Source organism: Rhinolophus hipposideros (assembly GCF_964194185.1).
Source record: "Rhinolophus hipposideros genome assembly, chromosome: 5".
NCBI lineage: Eukaryota > Metazoa > Chordata > Mammalia > Chiroptera > Rhinolophidae > Rhinolophus > Rhinolophus hipposideros.
Genome location: NC_138051.1, coordinates 46713761 through 46735942, shown reverse-complemented (window position 1 = coordinate 46735942; position 22182 = coordinate 46713761). Strand labels below are relative to the sequence as shown.

Sequence of the window (22182 nt, the reverse complement as noted above, 5' to 3'; positions counted from 1 at the left end):
TTGACGCTGACTTGTAACAGCTCATTAACTCTCTGTCCCCCTTGCTGACCGAGAGTTTCTAGAGAACAGGAAGCAGTGGGGGCTCAATGAATGTTTGATGTGTGCATGCATGAGTGAATGAGCTTTTCTGCTTTTAGGAAAAGCTATGGGAATGAAGATGATGATGTTCAGATGGTTACTTTTATCTCACAGTCACTGAGTACTTCTTATGTGCCAGATGCCATCCTCAGAACTTTTTGTGCCTCCTGTTACTAAATCTGAACAATTAATGTTTTCTTCTCCCAATTTTACAAATGGCTCTGGTTAAGTTGCCTAAGGTCACATAGAAGTGATGGAGCCAGATTGAAAAGCCTATGTTCTTTTTTTATTATTATTTAAATTTATGGGGGCGACAATGGTTAGTAAAATTACATAGGTTTCACGTGTACAATTCTGTATGACATCATCTATATATCACATTGTGTGTTCACCACCCAGAGTCAGTTCTCCTTCCATCACCACATATTAGACCCCGTTTACCCTCATCTACCACCCCCACCCCCCTTACCCTCTAGTAACCACTAAACTATTGTCTGTGTCTATGACTTTTTGTTTCTTTGTCTTGTTCCTTTGTTGCTTTCAGTTTAAAAGCCTATGTTCTTAAGGTAATACCTCCGGCTGCCACCAGTTTGGTTCAACTGCCTGTCATCTTCCTCCTCTGCAGGAGATCTCACCTTTCCCCCACCAGAGGACCGGTGGGGAAGTCCATCTGTCTATAACTGCCCGACACCTGCTTATTTATCAGATTCTTCCTTCTAATAATAAATGGAACTGAAACCCGTTGTCCAGCAAAAGGGGTAGAATTAGATGAATTATCCTTCGATACCTCACAGTGTAGAATAGTATGAAGTCATTAAAAATGCTGCTTAGTGAAGACTTCATAACAACATGGGAAATGCTTATAGCACGTGAAAAATGAGGGCACAAAAAATTGTATCTGCTATGTGATCATAAACATAAACTATGCAAAAATTATGGATATATCAATAACTGAAGACTGGGCAGTCCATTGTTCTATGGCTACAGAGAAGTTAAGGAGGACAAAGGCTGAGGAAGCGTCCTTCAACCTGGCCATTTAGGAGGTCCTGGGCACTGCTGCTCTTTCAGTAGAATTGTGAGGGAGCAAGGGGACACCTGCGCATGTGCATGGGTTGAAGGGAGGGAACCAGTAGAGGAATGGAATCGGAAGCTGTAAGACAGGCACCAGGCAGGGGTTAGCCTCAGAAAGGAGTGGGGGACCCGAGGCTGTGATGGCACGACTGGAAGACACGGATATATTTAAAACGAAGGAAGCCCAGAGGACTTCACAGCTACTGAGAAGGCTGCATGGGCAGGACTGAGAGCTGGATCAGAGTGACCATACCACCAACCTTTTCACTTACAGCCTCAATTCAGATCACCTTCCAGGCCGCCATCTCTGGGCGAATTTCAGTACCTTGGTGCCCATCTTAGTGGCACTGTTCTCTATCTGGTCTGCTCGGCCATGAGTACCGTGAAATCGTGGGCCTGCACCCTCCCCCGAGTTGCCTCAATGCAGACTAGCATTAAGTTAGTGTTCTGTTTGTTCTAAGCAGAGCTGCTCCATGCTGCCTCTGGAACGCACTATGCATGTGGCTGGTGTTAAGTCTTGGTCCTGCCCCTAACTGAGTGACACTGAACAAGTTACTTAACCTCTCTGAGCTTCCACACCTGTGAAATGGACTTAAGTCTTAACAGTCATTGTAAGGGTTAAATAATCGATGTAAAATCCTTAGCACAACACCTGACACATATGCTTAATAAAAGCTTTTTAAAAATATTGATGCTATTAAAATACAGTTGATTTTTGGTACCATACGGGACTTTACATCTTGACCGTCTTTAGCTAATTAATCATTTCACGTGTATATTTGATACACGTGGTTTGGTTTGTTTTTTTTATCTAAGATATTGGTGAAAGTGATGAATGGAGGATGAGCCAGCAGAGCCCTACGGCCTGCTTCTAGAAACCTTTCTTAAATTGTTTTTGCTCATTAATCAGGACTCAGGTCATCACTGGTTTTAGCCACAGATTCACAAATTATATTTCAACCATCCATTTCTCTCACTTGTGCATGAGAAACTCACAAGATATCTTCACGGAAGTTTTGCTGAAACTCAGATGTACGAGACCAAGAGACGTGTCTTGAATAGCTGTCCAGGGTCTCTGGCTAAAATAAAATCAGATTCAGTTTACTGACTTTGTATTTGGCTATTGTAGGCAGCTTCTAGATGTCATTAACAAGTCTGGAAAGTTAGATTTATCCAGTGTATTATAGATGGGTAGTTCAAAAGAGTTAAAAAAAAAAGGGACATCAAGACTAAAATACCAAGTTTAGTCTTTAAATGGTGCAACGGAATTACTAGGAATATAAATTTTTGTTCAATAGATGTTTATTGAGTGTTAGCTCTGGGGAATCATTGTATTGGGTTCCAGGGCACAAAGACAAGACTCTTAAAGTTCAAATGTCAGTGGGGGAGATGGAAGTGACCCAGAAACCTGGGGAAGGGGAGAGAGAGCTCTAAAGAGGAAGCATTCAGCCCTCCTTGGGCTGAGGATGGCAGGGAAAGGGGCACAGAGGAGGGGAGTCTTGAGAGCTCAGAGCAGTTTACTCACTAAGGGGGAGAGGAGGGGTGACATGGGGGTGGAAGGAACAGAAAGAAGTTCACAGTGCAGAGCCAAGGAAGAGCTGGGCATATTCTAGAAACTGCCAGTGGTTGGGGTGGCAGCAGACAGAGGGTGGATTGATAAGTGGTTGAGGCCCGATTAGCCTCCCAGGCCAGGCTGTTCATCAAAATACATAGGGGAGAACTTTTAAAGTTTTCATCTTCTTGGGCCCCACCCATGGAAATTCTGATTCAGGTGTGGGTGAAGGAATCTGTGTGTCCACAGAAACCTGGTGCTCAGCCTGGTTGAGGAAGCACTCAGCAGGCCGCAGGGGCAGGGCAGGGGAGCTGACGGATGACCGTGCCAGTGGGGGTGGATAGGACAGAAGATGAGACCTGTTTAAGATGTAGGCTTTCTGGCACCCAGCGACTGTTGGGTTGTTGAGTGTGGAGGGAGGGAGGGGGAGCCCAGCATTGTCCCAGGTTTCTGTCTTGAGGGGCACGAGACCAGAGGAGGAGCAGGTTTGGAGGAGGCATCATGACCACTTGAGCTTGGGATTTGTGAGTGTCTGAGGACGTTTCGGGGCTGACATCTGGGAGGCAACTGAAAACGTAGTCCTGACCCATTGAGAGATCTGGGTGAAGAGCTTCCTGGTACACAGGTGCCAGGGCAGTTGTGGAAACCGTGGGAATGGATGAAACTCTCCGGAAACAGCCTGTCAGGTGAAGCCAGGAAAGACGTTGGAAGGTACAGGAGCAGGCCAGAGAGCCCAAGGAGGGCCCTGAGGAATGAGGGAAGAGACAGGGCCCAGCGTCGCTTCTCTGGTCTGGCTGATCCAGAATGTGGAGAGGCCCTTCCAGGCCAGAAGGCGGCAGGAAGGATGCTCGTGTCGTCCCACATTCTCTGTAAGTTCTTCCAGCTATTTCTGTGGCTGATGCCAGTAGACCCCCTCAAATAGGCGGCGACCTGAGAATACGCTCCTCTGTCTCACTTGAGCCTGTGGGATGGGCCGATTGAGCACGTACCTGAGGACATATCACTCCTAAGGGTCAGTGCTCCTGAAGCCTTGGCCTTATTCCCAAGCCTCCCATGATTTAGGGACACTACTATTCCCCTCCCCCTCCACCAGTGAGGACTCCCAGGAAAGGTGTGGGAGGCCGGCCCGCCCCCAGGGGGTGGCCTGAGTTGGGAGGCTCCTGCCTGGTGAGAAGTAATCACACAGGGAAGCTAAATCGCTTTGTTTGCATGGAGTGCGTTTGTTTGACCAAATGCTGCACAGTTAGCTCTTCCTCGGTTTGAAGCGTTGCCTTGTGGGTAGAGGAATGTGAGGAAGAAGGGAGGGACTGGGTGAGAGTAACTTCTGTGGAACTGGGTAAACTTCCGTGTGTTTACTTACCAGGCTGGGTTTCAACTGCAGGGCCCTAAATGACTGGCAGCCTTGCTGGTAGAGGCACCAAGCCCAGTGGGGTGTGGGCAGCCCCAGGACTCAGGGGCCAAGGAGGCCATTGTTCACTCCAGGAGAGAAGCAGACATTTGGTTTCATAGGTCCTTATACCACGTACCATTTAATACTACTTTTAGCTGAAACTAACAAATCCAAAACGAGTGCCGGGAGAGCCTGTGTACCCGCAAGTAGATGGTTGCAGTGGAGTTTAGGATTATTTCCAGGGCCAGACTCATTTAATTCAAGTAAAAGTGAGTTCCAGGCTGTTGAGACTCTCTGTGTGGTATTTGGTGGGTTATTGACCTCTCTGGGCTTGAGTTTGGGGATCAGTAAAACAAAAGGGATGGATTGGCTTAGGGACTTTAACATTACTTCTCAGACCCCAGGCTTCTGTAAAAGGGCCTGACAGACCTCAGCTGTAGCCCCCAGCTGGGCTCCCACCAGAACTCCTCCACTTTTACCTGTTTCACAAGTGAGCTGCCACTGTTTCATTTGAAGTAGCTTTCTGCGGCTGTAAAAAGAACTTTGACAAACAACTTGGAGCAGACAATCAAGAAGGACCCTTTCAGCTCTAAAATCCCATAGTGGCCAATTCTTGATAAATTGGGATATTCTGCTAATGATTTTGGCTTTATGAGGTTAGCAATAAATATTTTCAAGAGCAGACCTGAAGTAAGAAATGGTAGTCCATGGCAACAAGGATGTGTGGAAGTGTGGGGGTGTGTGTCTGAGAGGTGTGTGTCTGAGTGTTTGTGTGTGAAGCTTCTGTCCACCTATTTGCAGGGCTGTGTGTATCTAAGTATGTGTCATTGCCTGCTAGGTCATTCTTCCATTCTCTCTCTCTCTCTCTCTGTCTCTCTTTCTTTCTCAAATCCTGCCCATCCCATGCCACATTTTAGCAAGCTTCTGCTCTTAGCTAGCTGTCAAGAATTAAAGCAACCCACATAACTTAGGGAGTTATGATATATATATATATATATATATATATATATATATATATATATGTATATATATATATATGTAATTTATATTAACTAATAGATTAATAGATATGCTCCTCAATCAACTTTGCCCTAGTCTAGTACTGAAGCCCCGAAACAACTTTTATACATAATTTTTATTTCCTCCAACATCTTTTTATGAAAATTTGGGTACAGTGAAGTTGAAAGAACTTTACAGTGAGTGTCTGTCTCACCACGTAGATTCTAGGTTGAACATTTTACTGCATTTGTTGTATCTCATGTCTGTCCATATTTCTAGCCTTCTGTCCTCAACCTATCGTATATTTTGAAGCATTTTAGAGTAAATTGTATACATCAGTACATGTCCTCCTAAATATTTTAGTATGATATTGTGATTTCCATGTTTGTTTAGTTTTTTTGTGTAAAATTTCCAGGCAATGAAATGCACAAATCTTAAGTCTACATTCTCTGAGGTATGAAAAGTGCGTAACACCTGTGTGGTGGATATGGAATGTGGCCGTCACCCCAGAACATTCCTTTGGGCACCTTCCTAGTCACTCTCTGGCCCTACCTACCCCCAGAGGCGACTACTGTTCTGATCGATCCCCACTGCGCTTCAGTCTTACGGGTTCTAGCACTGTGAAAACTGTGGCGCTCATCTCAGCCCTGCTGCTGGGGAACTTGGGGGCCTGGGCCCAGTTTTCTCTGGGAAATGAGGATCAGATGCTGATGGCCTCTCAGGCTTCATCCAGATCTGGGATCTTGGGCTGTTTATTGAGCCTTTGGATGCAAGAGCTTTCCTAGGTGTTGCTTTATGTCTCCCTGTGAGTGCTTCCCAATTCTTGTTCCGGTTGGCCTGGTTATGTCCCAGGACAGCAGTGTATCCTGCCCTGTTGGTAGAAACCACTGATACATGAGCAGAGAGATGCAAATACACACATATGCACATGCACCTCAGGTGAGTGATTGGCTGGGTTAGTAGGAAAACCATGATGACGAAGAGAAGCTGCCTTTCCTTTTTGGTAACCCAGCACTGTGCCAAACATGTACATAATAGATGTGTAGCAAGTGCTTATTGAATGAATGAATGAATGAATGAATGAATGAATGAATGAATGAGAAGGCAGACAGACGAATGAACAGACTGTTGCAGGAGACTTAGATATGAGGTCTAGGTGGAAGAGTGAACGTAGTCAGGGCAGGATGCAGACAGCATGCCGAGAGGAGAGAGAGGAATGCATCGTGGGACCCTATGACTACAGCTGCAGTATAAGCATATGGCTGTCACCTTGTCTTTATTTTGGTCGGCATTGAGGTACCACTGATAAATTCTGAAGTGAGACTGCCCCCTTTCTACTGTGTGAATTATTAGACATCTGTATTAGTCTACCATAACAGTATACCACAGACTGGGTACTGGAACAACAGACATTTATTTTCTCACAGACTGGTGTCTGGTGAGGATTTCTCCAGACGACTGCCTTCTCACGTGTATTCACATTTCTTCAGTGCACACAGGTAGAGAGTGTGCATGGAGCTCTCTGGTGTCTCTTCTAAGGACACTAATCCTATCAGAGCAGGGCCTTATGATCTCATTTAACCTTAATTACCTCTTAAGGACCCTATCTCCAAATAGAGGCATGCTGGGGTTTAGGGCTTCAACATAACAGTTTTGGAAGGGACACAGTTCAGAAGCACATAGCAGCGTGGTTCTGCCTAAAGACTTGCCCATCAGCATGGAGCAAGGTGTACCACTTGCTTGTTGGGAATTGAGCTGGGCAGCTACATCTGTACTTCCACATTTCCCACAGTGGGAATCCTTGGCTACTGGCCCGTGTGATAAGGCTGTAATAATGCAGTTATAACAATACTTGCATAGCATTTCGCAAAGTGCTTTCAGGTACATAGTGTAATTTAATCTCCCAGCAAACCTCTGAGATAAGTATTGTACCCATTTTATGGATGAGAAAAATGAGACACAAGAAGTTAAGTGTCTGGCCCAGAGCTCCATTAGTCTATCAGTGGTAAACCAGATCCTCTATTCCAAATCTTTTAAACAGCACTCAGATCTTACCTTTCAAGGCACTCATGAATTTCCTTTTCACTCCCAGGCTCTCAGTTTTCAAGGTGTATTCAGGAGGCTTTGGGAATTCCTTTGCCTACGAAATGAAGCTACCGGGCCTGGTACATTGTATTAGGTCGATGCAAAAGTAATTGCGGTTTTGCAATTATTTTTAGCCTTTTAAACTGCAATTACTTTTGCACCAACCAACCTAATAGATACACTAAAGATCGCCTCACAAGCAAAAATTAAGTAAACGTATTCCTCATGAAGAAACTGACCCAGTGAACAGAAAGAAATCTCCCTGATTCTAATCACCAAATAATCTGTGTTTTGTTTTTAAAGTGCTAAAATTAAGCCTGTCTTACTGTGTTGGTCAGTACAACAGGGTTTGGATTCCTGATCCTGAAGAAGTTTGGAAATCTGCTGAAATAGCAAAGGACTACAGAGTCGGTGACAAAGTCCTGCGACTGCTCCTGGAGGATGGAACGGTGAGGGTCCTTGCTGGCCATACTTACCATGATGTATGATAGGGTAATGGAGAATATGGGGGGGGCGGAGGGTCCCTGTGGGAGCAGCCCAGGGGAAGGCACATGAGAGGGCACTTCCAACGGCCATTCATGTGTTTGTACCACTCCTCCTTCTCTCCCCACCCACCCCAAGCTCCCTAATGAAGGTGAAAAGTGCCTGACCTTAGCCGGGCCTCTCTCTGTGATGAGATGCAGTAGACAGGTCTGTTCCTTGTGCTGCATTTCCAGGGGTTCAGCAGTGTTGGGAGAATGGGGAAAGGTGATCAGCCATTTTGGTTTCATGGGTCTCAGCACAGAGACTGGGCAAAGATAAGAAACTGGGAGGGAAATAGTTCGATCCCAAGGCATAAAATGACAGAGAAAACCATCAGGATGGGAAGAGAAAGAAATAGAGGAGGGAGACTGAAAATAGAAAGGTAGAGGGAGGTGTGAGAGATGGACAGAGGGAGAGCGAGTCAGGCTTTGGATGGATAGAAACATGTAAGTATTGGGGCTTCCAGAAGGGAGTGTGACTGAGCAATTAGGAAAGGAACGGGAGACGGGACAAGAAGACAGGAATGCTAGGCTTTGTGTGACATTTTGAGGGACCTGTCAGTGCTGGTGTGGTGAGGGAGAGACGAAGGATGAGCAGAAAGATGAGCAGTTGTTCCCGTGGTGGAGTACGCTGGCAAGGAGGACCTCTCAAAGGCGGGGTGTGTCTTGATGACCAGCTTCTGCAGATTTTGTCTTTGCTTTAGGTATCCACCATGAGTCGTCCTTCCCCTGAATAGCACTAATGACATCCCACTGGATCCACAGCGAGGGTGGTCTTACTTTTTCAGAATCAAGTATCTGGGTGCAGAGCTGGACAGAGGCTTTGTGATCCATCTCAGTGCCAGAGTTGTTCTGGGGAATATCATATGAATATTAAAATGCTGGGATTTCCAAGGCATGTGAATGGCCTCTGTAGAGAGACGACACAGTATTTCTAAGCAGAGTATGGTGGATTTGGGAGTCATTTCCTGGGATACTAGGAAGGGAGATGAACATAGAGATTAAGGGCACATCCTCCAGAATCAAGACATTTGGATTCAAATCTGCCACAGCCGCTTGCTAAGTCTGTGACAGTGAGCCGCTCAGTTTTGCCATATGTAAAATGGAGTTAATAATGACACAACATCACAAGGAGGGCTGCTGAAGATCCAGTGAGATAATCCAGGTATGCATGTTCAAATGCAAGAGAGATAGTGAGAGGATCCTGGCTTCCATCCAGCCTTTTCTTTCCAATCCGTAACTTCTTGCAGCATTTGTTCAGAACCTCCTGGCCACAGACAAGGTTATGATTAGGGATCAGATGGCTTTGGGAGAAAAATCTCAAGACAGCAGCTGCAGTGATGGTTTGCTGCTTTAATAATATCAGCAGGGCTTCAGGTGGCAACATTCCTGGCCCTGAACCAGCTGCCCAGAGGAGGAGGAAAGAGGCAGGTAAGATGGCAGGCAGCCAAACTGCTCTGTAACTTAACCCATTGTCTATACCACGAAGGACAGAGCCTGCTTTGTGTAGGAACATGGCATCTCTGCCTCTGACTGTCAATCTGATGTTCTTCACATTTCTTTCCTCTCCCCAAGACTGTCTGTTCTGTTTGTCATTCTCTCTCTCTCGCCCTCTGTTTCTTACACACACACACACACACACACAATGGCTTACCTGGAAAAGGAGGCTATTTTTTAAAAGCAGATAACAGAAAAACTCAGGGACTATAAAAATTACGTGTAAACAGCATTTTTCTTGATTTCATTCTCAAAGTAAAAGTGTGTACACGAAGAATATTCTGCTTGGGGGAGGTCTACGGATATAATTGTAAGCAGGCAGCTGCTACAAGGACTCATGTCCAGTTGTCTTGGATTTCCCTGAGCTGTTCTCCTTTTGCAAAACAGACCAAGCAATCAACAAACCAAACTCTAAGCGTTCATAGGAGGCATCACGACGTAAGCTTCAGAGCCAGTCAGACCCATAGTAACCGTGTGACCTTGGACAAAGAATTTAACCTTCCTGAACCTGTCTTCTTAACTGGTAGCATACTCATGTCCTGCTTCAAAGGCAGTTTTGAGGATTAAATGAAACAACCAGTGCTGAGCGCTGGCATAGGGTCTGGACAGTGGGCACTCTTAAGGGGCAGCTGAATCACCTTGTGGAGCTGGTCCAGGACCAGGTATAAAAGGAAGGCCGCCTGGAAAGGTAGGAGGGAAACAAGCTTGCCAGGTGACCTCGCTCAAGTCACTACGCCAAGTGAAATGAAAGTGAAGGAAGTTAGAACAGGTGGTCGTCACAAGGTCCCTTAATGCTCCGACGGCTCAGTCGTCTGTGGCATGGACACCACAGGCATGCTAACCTGGCCTTCATTCTGCTCAGGCAGCTACGTTAGGAACACTGTAAAATCGGGCAGAAGAGAGGCCAGCTTGTAAGTCACTCAGCCCCGGCTGAGGAGGACAGGAGCAGGCAGCCCTGCAGGGGGAGCCGTGGACCCCGGGAACACGGGGCAGCAGCACACAGGAGTCACTGCACTGTACCTTCTCCCAGACAGGCCACCAGCACAGACCCCTTCAGACACTTCTTATCACGAAACATGTCAACTTTCAATAGAGATTCGGCAACCTTTGAGCTGCAAGGGACCTGGGGTCATCATGTCATTTTAGCAGCAGCACCCTGTTTTCAAACCAAAGCTTCCATCACACCCAACATGTAAACCATATACAAGTGGAGCCCCTGTGGTAGGATCAGGGAAGGGACACCCAGGTCCGTGCCCACATGGCTTCCCTGTCACCCCTTGAGGACCTATGACCTGGTCTAGCCAGTCTTTTCACAGATGAGAGAAGAGAGGCCCAGAGAGGGTGAATAACTTGTCATAGGGCACACAGCCAATACCCTGGTCCCCTGGTTCCCACTTTTTAAGTCAGCCATGAAGATTATGTTCTCACTGCTGTACATAAGTGTGCTTTTCAGAGTGTCAGGGATCACTCCAAAGGGGTGTAGATAGGACAGAAGACAGTGGTTCAGCAGAAACACCAAAAATCTTCTACGTCCAGAACTTTCCTTTAACCTTGGTCCCCAGGAGCTGGATTACCCCACTGATCCAGAATCTCTGCCTCCGCTCCGGAACCCTGACATCCTCGTGGGTGAGAATGACCTCACGGCCCTCAGCTATCTCCATGAGCCCGCAGTGCTCCACAATCTCAGGATCCGCTTTGCAGAATCTAAGCTCATTTACACCTACAGCGGTAAGGAGGGTGATTCCAGGAGAGCAGGAATGGCATGGAAACTTAATGCTTACTGTCTAGAGTGTCCTGATTACTTTTATGTCACATTTATATTATAAATGTTGACATCTGTCGGAATGTGTAATAACACATAAACATTTGCCCAATTTCTGTCTAAAAGGACCTTTGATCTTAGAGTCTGTATATATAAAAGGAAGTATCTAGGTGGGAAGAATTTTCAACAGGAACTAAGACTGGACTACCAAGAAAAATATACATGTATGTGGATCAAGCTTGTGTTCGAGTTTCTCAGTGGACTTGATAAATATATTATTTATTTTAGACAATGATAGTATCACGATATTTACACTGAGGATTGCAAAAATGTCTCAGTTTTAGGGCAATCCCACTTGTCATCTCATCGAACCCTCAGCATAGCCCAGAAATGTAGGTGGCATTGGCAGGAAACTGAATTCAAAGCATTATGTCACCTGCCCAAAGTCACCCAGAAGGTTTAATGAGTGGCAGAGTTGGTGTTTATCAAAAGAACCTGGAGAAATGGCTGACAGTAAGTATCCCATCACTGTATGTAACATGTTTCCTCAGGAATCATTTTGGTGGCCATGAATCCCTATAAGCAGTTGCCGATATACGGAGATGCCATCATCCACGCCTACAGCGGGCAGAACATGGGCGATATGGACCCACACATATTTGCCGTGGCAGAAGAGGCATACAAGCAGATGGCCAGGTAGTCTCCTGCCAGGCGGGGCTTCCTCTTGCTCTTCCAGTGCTCCTGCATTTCCTGGGTCTTCACTGTGGAGAGGAGACATACGTCTATCTGGTTTGACGTCATCAAAAGTGCCCATCAGACCAGAGGGGCCACTTGGTAGAGCAGACTGCCTGTACTGAGCAGCAAATGACTGTTATGTGTAACTGACCTGTCTACACCGAGTTTCCTGGGTTTGTTCCTTCTAAGTCGTCCAAAGTCGGTCCTTTCAATGTAGGAATACCACATGCTTCTCTTACAGTATGTTAGATTGGAGGAATATTGAGTTTTTCTCCTCTGTGAGACTTTTGAGATTTTTTTACCCATCCAAAGCAGTGGAGTCTAGTGGTAGATTTCAACTGTGAGAGATTTGAGGTTTTATCCCGGGTTTGCCACTTGTTTTTTGTGTGGCCTTGTGGAGTTGTTTTGCTAGCAAATATTGATTAAAAGCCTCCTGTGGACCAAGAACCATGCACACATTCCTGTACATGATCTTGGGTGCCCTCAGAATAGCCCATAATGAAGATGCCAGGGCAATAAACAGATTTGAGAGTCATCTGCCCAAGGTCACCCAGCACGTAACAGGCAGATCTGGGATTTGCACTCTGATGTTTTGACTCCATGTGTCATTTCTCTTTCCCATAACTGTCCTCTTTTGACTTCAATCCCTCATCTGTAAAGTATGAAGAATAGAAATACCATCTTTGCAGATCCTTTTACAGTTTGCAAAAAATCTTTCACAGACAGTGGGCTTCTTTGAGTCTTGCAACACCCTGTCGAAGCCGACTGCGCTGTCATCACTTCATTTCACAGAAACCTGCAGCAAGGCACCTGGACCTGCTCATTATTTACCACATAACCCAGGACACAGCACCTCATCTCCCTCAGCTTCGGTGTCCTCCTGTGGGAGCTAGATGCTCAGAGAGTGCCCATTCCAAGCTCCACTGCTTATCAGCAGGGAAAATCATGGTGGCTTCACCAAGATAGAAGCGTGCGGTTCTCTCCTGCAGAGAAGTCTGATGGGCAGTCCAGCGCTAACGTGGCATCTCTACCGAGTCATCAGGGACCTGGTAGCTTCCTGCTCCCCTGTCCCTACGGCGAGACTCTCATCCTCAGGACCAAGATGGTACTTAGCCATCTCCTCCATATTCTAGATAACAGTATTCCAGGGGAAGGTTGTGCCCTTCCTGGTTGAGGAGACTTTCCAAAAGCCCCACGGAGCACTTCTGCTCATAGCTTGTTGACTAGGACCTACTCACATGGCTGTGTCTAACCACAAGGGAGGCTGGGAAATGTAGTCTTTTATATGGGCAGCAGTAGGCCCACTGAAAATTGGGCACGGTCCCTAGGAAGGAAGGGGCAGATACAAGTTGCGTAGTGAATTACCATTTAATAACCAATTACCTTGGTTTCTGCAGCAGCAAGTTTTGTTCGATCCCCTGTGGTTCTGGGATTTGCCGGGGCTCCCTGGCGGTCTCCAGGGCATCTGCGTGATTAGAGTCCCTGGCTCAGAGCCTGAGGGGCAGGGCGTCAGCAGTATGAGCTCATTGGAGCTGCAGGCCTGAGCCAGGTTCAAGCTTGAAGAGCCAGTTTTCTATGGAGGTCTGCCTGTCTAACTGTAATAGCAGAACAAACCTAAGACAGGCTGGACTTGTTGATGGTAGACTGGGACCAGGCGAGCCTGGCGTTAATAACCCAGCCTGGCTGAAGGACTCAGGGACATCGTTCACCTCAGGGTCTTAGCTTCTTCGTGTGCAGCAGGAGCTCTCTCTCAGGTCCTCTCCCGTGATCACAAAGGAGGCTCTGTGCCCTGTGCCCTCCATCAAATCGCTTTGCCGCTCTGAGTCACTGTTTTACTCATCTGTGAAATGGATATATGTGGCATAGGGTTTTTGAGGCTTCGATGAGAATCCCTGTAAAGTATTAAAAAACCCCTGGCATGTAAGTGGTGCTAGATACATAGGATGGCATTATAATAAGGTTCTACCATCATAATCTTATGACGTGAAAAGTTTGATGCACTTTTTAAGATCTCTAAATTATATAACAGTGGCTTGCAGTACATGCATTCTCAGGCATATTTTGAATAATTTCTCTCCAAATAATGCCTTTAAAATGTTTTTATGTTTAAGTGGGACTATGCAGAAAGGAGTTGACATAGGCCTGAGACTGCTCTCCTCAGAGGCTTGTTAGCAAGGCTGGCACATGACTGTCCGCTGGGAATTTGGATTTCAGGAAGGTTCCCACCGTGTCCTAACTGATAAGAGTGGCTCATGGTACCTAAGCTTACACTGTTTGTGTAAACAATGTGGTTTGCGCCTAACATCTGCTTTCCTCCAGGCATCTAGGAGTTTGGTGTCTTCTAGACAGAGAATGCCTATGGGGCCAGCCCCCAATAAAACCCTTGGGCACTGAGTCTCTAATGAGCTTCTCTGGTAGACATCATTTCTTACGTGTTGTCACATTCCACTGCTGGAGAAAATTAGTGCGTCCACTGGGAGAGGACGCCTAGAAGTTTACGCCTGGCTTCCTTTGGCCTTGACCCCATGTGCCTTTTTCCTTTGCTGATTTGCTTTGTATCCTTTTGGTGTAATAAATCTTAGCCATGGGTACGACTCAGTGCTGAGCCCTGTGAGTCCTCCTAGTGGATTGTTGAATTACTCTTGGGGACGCTCAACACAGGAGATACGTAGCAGGAAACAAACGTGTGTTCAGCATGATCCCATAGGAAAAAAGACGAGCAGGAAATTCACTGGAATGCTGAGAACAGTTGTTTTAGAGTGATGAAACAAAGTCTCCCTTCTTCCAGCTTGCCTGCATTTTTCTTAATGAGTATATGTTGCCTTTTTAATAGGAAGAAATGAGCATTTAAAAAGTCCTTTCATTTGTTTGTTCTAGAAACAATAAAAATCAGTCAATAATTGTAAGCGGGGAGTCGGGTGCTGGAAAGACAGTGTCTGCTCGCTATGCCATGAGGTACTTTGCCACCGTCAGCAAGTCGAGCAGTAATTCTCGAGTGGAGGAGAAGGTTTTGGCGTCAAACCCCATAACTGAGGTGGGTACCCTGTGCTGGAGTGGGGCGCGGGATCAAAGGCAGAGGCGGAGGTGATGGAGAGACAGGTGGGTAGGTTATCTCTGTGTTGTCCTGACTAACTGTACTTCCCGCCCTTTGAGGACCAAAGAAATGAGTGTGTCAGAGCCTGGAATTCTGTTCTCCTGGGATTTGAAAGGTGGTTGGGGCAGAGATGGCGGTTCCAAGACTTTCCTCTTCCACCTGCTGGGCTAGAAATTCTATCATCAGATTTCAGGAGTCCCCTGTTTACATTTATATCCCAGGGGAAATTTCCTCTACCACAGACACTGCTGGTGCACTGAAACCAGTGGAGTTCTCCAGCCAGTGGGTACCAACTGAGCTGATTGTTAAATATTCAGTAATATTTTTACATGCTATTGTTAAACCTATGGTAGCTTGAAATCAGTCACAGTGGGAGACTTTACACCCTAGAAATTGGCAAATGCCACATATCAAGACTCTTCTTCTTTCCCTTTCCTCCATCTGATTCATCAGCACAACACTGATGATCAGAGGTGTGGGCAAGGCCAGCCATGATAGCACCCAGGGGTAAGGGGACAACCCTCAAGGAAGAAGGGGCATCTGGAAGGCTCAGGTAACAGGCAGGGCAAAGGCCAGCTCTGGCTGCCTCACAAAATGGGAAGAGGACTGATTTGGATTTAGTCTGAAGTACAACAATTAAGAGCATTAAATTCCTAGACCTCTTGGCCCTGTTTTCTCAAAACAAAATCCTCGATGAATATTTATCAGACCACCTGTTTTGTTTTAGCCACTGTGCCAGATAATATGAGAAGTAATGGAAAAGAATAAGACCCAATCCCCAAGTTTTAAAACTCCTCTAACATAAGCATATTTTAAAGTTAAATAGAAACATAAATCATAATCCAAGATAGCAGTAGAAAAGTTGCCAAGAGGCACTGCCTAGGTAAATGCACAGTGGATAATATTGTGTGATTATTTGTTTAGAGTTGGTCTTGCACACTAGACTGTAAGTTCCACAAAGGCAGGACCACGTCTGCTTGGTTCACCTTTGCCTACCGAGCACATGACCCATAGCAGATGATCAGTAAATATATATTGTAATGAAGTATGATGACCGGGGCAGGAAGTACACTGTGTGTACATAAGAAGGGTACTTCCTCAGGGTGCTCAGGAAGGGGGAGAGGATGGGCAGAGGAAATGGAATTCAAGAGTAGAACTAAAAAGCAAAAATCATGTTCAGAGTGTGGGAGGGATGGTAGAGGGTAGATTTTTGGTTGAGTAGAAAGTTAGAGTGTGGACGTCGTAAGGGCTAAGGATAGTAATAAAAGTTAGATGAAGGATGTGGACTTTTAATTGAGCATTCTTGGAGCATGGATGAGTCGAGGCACTTTATATTACTTCATTGAATCCTCCCAACTCTGCAAGATCCCCATATTACAGACAGAGAAGCTGAGACCTGGAAAGATGAAATAACCTTTCTAGCATCACACAGATAATAAAATAGGAACCTAGGGCCATGAAAAACCAGCAGCTGTACTCTTTCTGGTTCTGCTCAGTGTCTCCCAAGAAGATTGAGAGCCTTGAATGGCAGGCTGAAGGTGTGTCATGTTCCCTGTAACCTTCGGGCTGCTTTGGCCCACGCCCCCGACCTCTCTCACTAATCAGACCTTGCCGCATACATAATTGGATTTTACTGAAACTGCTCCAATAATATTGATGCAAAGATCTTTTTAATGTTGTTATTTAAAGAGGGTTCTATGTTTTGTAGGCTGTTGGAAATGCCAAGACCACCCGCAATGACAATAGTAGTCGGTTTGGGAAATACACGGAAATCAGTTTTGATGAGAGAAATCAAATTATAGGAGCCAACATGAGAACTTACCTGCTGGAGAAATCCAGAGTTGTCTTTCAAGTAAGGATAAAAAATATTAGTTAAATTTCCTTTTCCCCAACTTTTAAAGTATTGTTTCAATTTACATACTCATTAGACAACCTACATTGTTCTGTGACTTGAAGAGTTTTCCTAGCTTTCATTTGCAGTTTGGTTTTTTTCTGTTTTTTTAAAAACAATTATTATTATTATTACTTTACTTTTTATTAAAATTATTGGGGTAACGTTGGTTAACATTATGTAAATTTTAAGTATACAACTTTTTAATATGACATCTGTATTCTGTATTACATGTTCATACCTGAAGTGTAATCTCCTTCTGTCATCTTATATTTGACCCCCTTTACCCTCTTCATCCTATCCCCATTCCTTCTCCCCTCTGGTAGCCACCATTCTGTTGTCTGTGTTTATGAGTTATTTTTGTCTGTTTATTTGCATATTTGTTTTATTTGTTGCTTTTTGCTTTATATCCCATATATAAGTAATATCATATGGTTCTTGTCCTTTTCCATATGACTTATTTCATTTAGCATAATACTCTCAAGATCCATCCATGTTGTTGCAAATGGCAATATTTCATCTTTTTTCTTATGGCTGAATTGTATTCCGTTGTATACATGTGCCATATCTTATTTGCCCAATCATCTGTCGAAGGACACTCAGGTTGTTTCCGTGTCTTGGCTATTGAGAATAATGTTGTAATGAACACAGAGGTACATATATATCTTTACCAATAAGTGTTTTCAGACTTTTGGGTGGATACCCAGAAGAGGGATTGCTGGGTCATATAGTAGCTCTATTCTTAATTTTTTGAGGAACCTCTGTACTAAAAAACAAACAAAATTCATGGATAGGTACAATATCAGTGAAGTTGTATGACCTAGAGAAAAGGTTATGATTTTTAATTTGGGGCACTTAAAAAATCGTTAGAATTTAAAAATCAAGTTTGTCTTTCTAGGACACAGAAGCTGTTTGAAACAGACAAAGCTGTTAGACTGGCTTTTCTATCAGGAAGAGAATGGGATTAGAATTAGTCAGGGGGAGTTTAAGAAAGACTCTTCTGTCAGTAAAATGGAGAAAAGTCTCATAGTTTTGGCCCACAAGGAGAGTAGCAATAAGCCTTGTATTGTGAGGAGTTTCTTTAAAATTTCAGTAAGTATGAATTACATTATTCCCATTTCATAGAATGTTTTCCTTTAATAACATCCTCCCTGGGGTCATTATTTGGGGGCAATCTTGGGCCACCACTTCTCCCTCTGTGAGAGGAAGGGCCCACCTGTGAGCCAGCACAGGGGAACAGGTTGGGTCATAGCATTATTGACCACAGCAAAACACACACGTAGGTGTCAAGGTCCCTAAGAGCAGAATTGTCAATCCAGATTAGCCACCTAAGACCTTCCGGTTAAAAACTTCACATTTTCACTTATAAAAGGTTGGTGTAATTTTGGGACTTTTCTTTTTTTTACAGTCGGAAAATGAACGAAATTACCACATTTTCTATCAGCTTTGTGCATCCTCACAGCAGTCGGAATTTAAACATCTTAAATTGGGTATGTGATGGATGGTGTGTGGGAGAGTCTCTCTTTTATGTAGGGGTTTAAATTCTAGATTAATTTCTTCTTCTTCTTCTTATAGTAATATCACTTAAAAAATATTCTGCCCAAAGACATAAGATCCTTGAGTTTTGGGATAGAATTGATGCCTCTAACTAAAGAGACAAAATAGGGCTGGGAGTGGGGTGGGTCCAGGGAGGGAGGAACCCTCCAAACCCCAGGGTTCTTTTCAAAGCCCATGGGTAATTGTGCTCTACGTCCCCAAACTTTTCTTTTTATTTGAATTCCTTGGATGGTCGTTTTTCTAACATGTGTGACATATTTTCCTGTCTTCTGAGACAGAGTACCCCTATCATAATTTGAACTTCCTCGATGACTCAAGGTCAGCCTTATTTGTAGTCATAATGAAGTCACGTGAAGATAATATCCATGCCTTGTCTGCTAAACAGAACATGAATAGCAAACATGGAAGAGCTTTCTGAAGGGTCAAGTATTAGATGTACCTGAGGTCATCATCTTGTTGGGGCGATGGCTTTCAAAGGGTATACGTATGTCAAAACTCATCAAATTGTACACCTTGAATGAGTGCTTTTAGTGTACATTTAATAAACCTTAGTAAAAATGTCTGTGACACAGACATTTGTACAGAAATTTGACACCAAAAGCTGTATAAAATTGTCAGGTGGGGGAACAAACACCATAAACTTTGGAGTCCGGCCTGTGTTTAAATTCTTGCCCTGCCATCAGCTTTGGGACCTTGAACAAGTCACTTCTGAGCCCCAACTTCTGAGTCTGTAATGCAGAATTCTAAGGAATAAATGGAATAATGTGTGTAAAATGCTCAATATAGCTTAAGTGTGAACTTCCCTTCTCTTGATGAACATGCATTCCAAGTTATTGTTACAGACATCGAAATCTTATTTTTTATTTCAGGAAGTGCGGAAGAATTTAATTATACAAGAATGGGAGGCAGCACTGTCATTGAGGGTGTGAATGACAGGGCCGACATGGTGGAGACTCAGAAGACCTTCACACTCCTGGGTAGGTGAAAACGTCCTGTCCAAAGTATGGCCATTTTCTTTTAAAAAATAATAAAAAGTGTAAAGAGGCAGCCAGATGGCTCAGTTGGTTAGAGCGCGAGCTCTGAACAACAAGATTGTCAGTTCAATTCCCACATGGGATGGTGGGCTGCGCCCCCTGCAACTGAAGACTGAAAATGGCGACTGGACTTGGAGCTGAGCTGCGCCCTCCACAGCTAGCCTGAAGGGCAACGACTTGATTTGGCGCTGATGGGCCCTGGAAAAACATACTGTTCCCCAATTTTCCCCAATAAAAATTTAAAAAAATAATTAAAAAGGCAAGGATGCCCAGTATGTATGTATTCTGAAGATTGTTAGTAAGTCCTAATTTCAGAATGAGCCAATCAGGTCATATTTAGAGGACAAGAGGTCAAGACTGTGCCTTTCCCTGAAAAGGTCTAGAAGTCAGCTCCTTTGCTCTCAGGCTCCTCGCAGGCTCACTGGCTTGCAGGGAGAGGCCTGGGCTGTAACTCGGTTCAGGAGCGTCGTATTGACTCCACATGACCTTCATGGCTATCTTGATGATGACAAAATATGGACACTTATGTGGTGCTTGCTGTGTGCCAGGCACTGTCCCAAGTACTTTATTACCCATATTAACTCATTGAAACCTTGTATTTACCCTATGAGCTAGACACTGGTATTTCCTGCATTTTTAAAAGGGAATCTGAGGCACAGAGATGATAAGTGATTTACTCAAGGTCACTTGGCTAGTACAGAGGGGAACTGACATTTGCACTGACATTTGCAGAGTCTGAAACAGCTCATTTTTATATGGAAAACCACATTTTTCAATTGCTAGGAGGCTGACGCAGGTGAACCAGGTCCTCTTCCCAGTCTTTCTTCACTTTGCCTTTCCCACATGGAGCTCATGTTTGGAAAGACTGTCTGCCAAATGATTTATAAAAATAGTCATTGTCTTTCCCATTGTGCATTAGTCTAGGCACCCACACGTAACTGCCAGTCAAAGCTTCCAATCAGTGTGAGACCAGAGAGGCAGCTCAGCAAGTGAGTGGGCATGGCTGGCAGAATGCCAGGACTGCGGTGGGATCTGCATACATTTACTTTCCACCAAGCCTGCTATTCAAAGACGTTAGCCCAATGACGTCTCTTTCCTCAGATAGCCTGTGCATTGGCCATTAAACCTCACAATTTAATACTTAATTATCTGTTGCTATGTATTTGCTCCAATTATTTCATGTGTCATAAAATAGGTCTTTGGCCTCGTACAGGTCAATTATTATTTCTGGGCATCAGTTTTGCCATCTGTACACTGGGATAATAATGAGAATATTTAGTTGTTCCAATTATCTGTTGCTGTTCTGCAAACCTTAGTGTCTTGTAATTTATTATTATCTCTTGTGAGTCCAGGTGGACTTGGCTTAGCTGGGCATTTCTCGCTTGGGGACTTTCGTAGGATGGTGGCAGGGACTGGATCCTCTGAAGTCTTCTCTCACATGGGCTGGGATGGCTAGAACTACTGGGGGCTGGGTGGGCCTTTCTCTGTGTCTCCATGTAGGCCTCCTCACAGCATGCTGGCCTCAGGGTGGATGGACTGCACGTGTTGTGGCTACCTTCTCCCAGAGCCAGTTCCAACAGGCTATGCAGGACTTTTTATGAGCCAAACTCAGAGGTAATGCAGCCGCTCTACTGCCATGTGCTAAGAATCAAAAGCAAGTCATAGGGCCAGCCCAGACTCACGACTCACGAGAGGGAGCTACGCAGGGCTTGGCTGCCGGGAGTGGTGTGCTCTGGGGCCATCTCTGGAGTACCCACCGCAGTAGCAGTAGCCGTTAGGGACGTAGTGAGGGTAAGAGGTAATGTCTAAAATGGTTTATCAACTGTGACATGCTATATTAGGTATCAGTAAACCCTGAACAAAAGTATGACTTCACTGCATGAATCACTAAAAAATGTCTTAGACCAAAGGTTGGCAGATTGCAACCTATACTTGTAAATAAAATTTTATTGGAACTATGTACACTCATTTATGTACGTATGATCTATGGCTGTTTTCACGCAGAGTTGAGTAACCGTGACATCATCTACACGGCCTGCAAAGCCTAATAAGAAAACATTTGCTGCCCTTTGTCCTAGACGATAGAGTGAGAATAGTCAATGAGTTCCTTAGAGTTTTCTTGCAATATGTGAAGACCTGTGGAGTTCATGAAACCGTCTTAGCTTCACCCCAGTGTGTCTACACTTGGAAGTCCCTTGGTGACCCCCTGCCAGGAAAGGAAATTTGAGGAGGCTCCAGAGGTCCATTTACTGTTGTGGAGGGGATTCATGCCGGGAACAGGGTGACCTCACTGTAACTTTGAGACTGACATCTTCCTGTGACCCCCCACAACCAATGACCTCATGCTATGACTTGATTTTGTGGTCTCTAAGCCTGTGCTGTTCAATCCAGTGGCCACCAGCCCCAAGCGACTGTTTACATTTCACTTTAATTAAAATGAAATAAAATTAAAAATTCATTTCCTCTGTTGCACTAGGCATGTTTTGAGTGCTCCTCAGCATGTGTGGGTAATAGCTTCTGTATTGTATAGCACGGATATAGAATATTTCTATCATCTCAGAAAGTTCCATTTAACAGCGCATCTCCTAACAATGTGAATGCCGTGTTTATACTGCTTGTCCCATTGGCCGTGTCTTCTTGTTTGTGTCTCGGTGTTATCTATCTTAGATGGGACCTCCTCAAGGGCAGATTGCCTAACTTGAATCTTCTATAGGCTTCCACTTGGGCAGATCACCCTTTTTAAAAATGTGACTGCTGAATTAGTAGTTGTTGGTTGATGTGTCCATTCCTGTGTTTTGTTATAGAAACAGTGTAAAGAAATGGGCACAGTTAGCAGTGAGGTCATTAGTTCAACACACAAATCCACTTCACAACATGCCCAATAAGTGGATCTCTGGAGCCTGCAAACTTCTGTGC

At 44.7% G+C, this 22182-nt stretch overlaps 1 protein-coding gene across 1 annotated transcript in view; it reads left to right on the top strand.

Annotated features, from left to right (window-relative positions):
* The window catches only part of MYO5C (myosin VC), an 87489-nt gene that overhangs the window by 3963 nt on the left and 61344 nt on the right, over window positions 1-22182 (top strand). The window contains exons 2-8 of the mRNA XM_081048637.1: window positions 7514-7624; window positions 10756-10921; window positions 11507-11651; window positions 14568-14724; window positions 16493-16636; window positions 18084-18165; window positions 19102-19209. Coding sequence (XP_080904763.1) covers window positions 7514-7624; window positions 10756-10921; window positions 11507-11651; window positions 14568-14724; window positions 16493-16636; window positions 18084-18165; window positions 19102-19209 — 913 coding nt within the window. The remainder of the gene's footprint in view (window positions 1-7513; window positions 7625-10755; window positions 10922-11506; window positions 11652-14567; window positions 14725-16492; window positions 16637-18083; window positions 18166-19101; window positions 19210-22182) is intronic.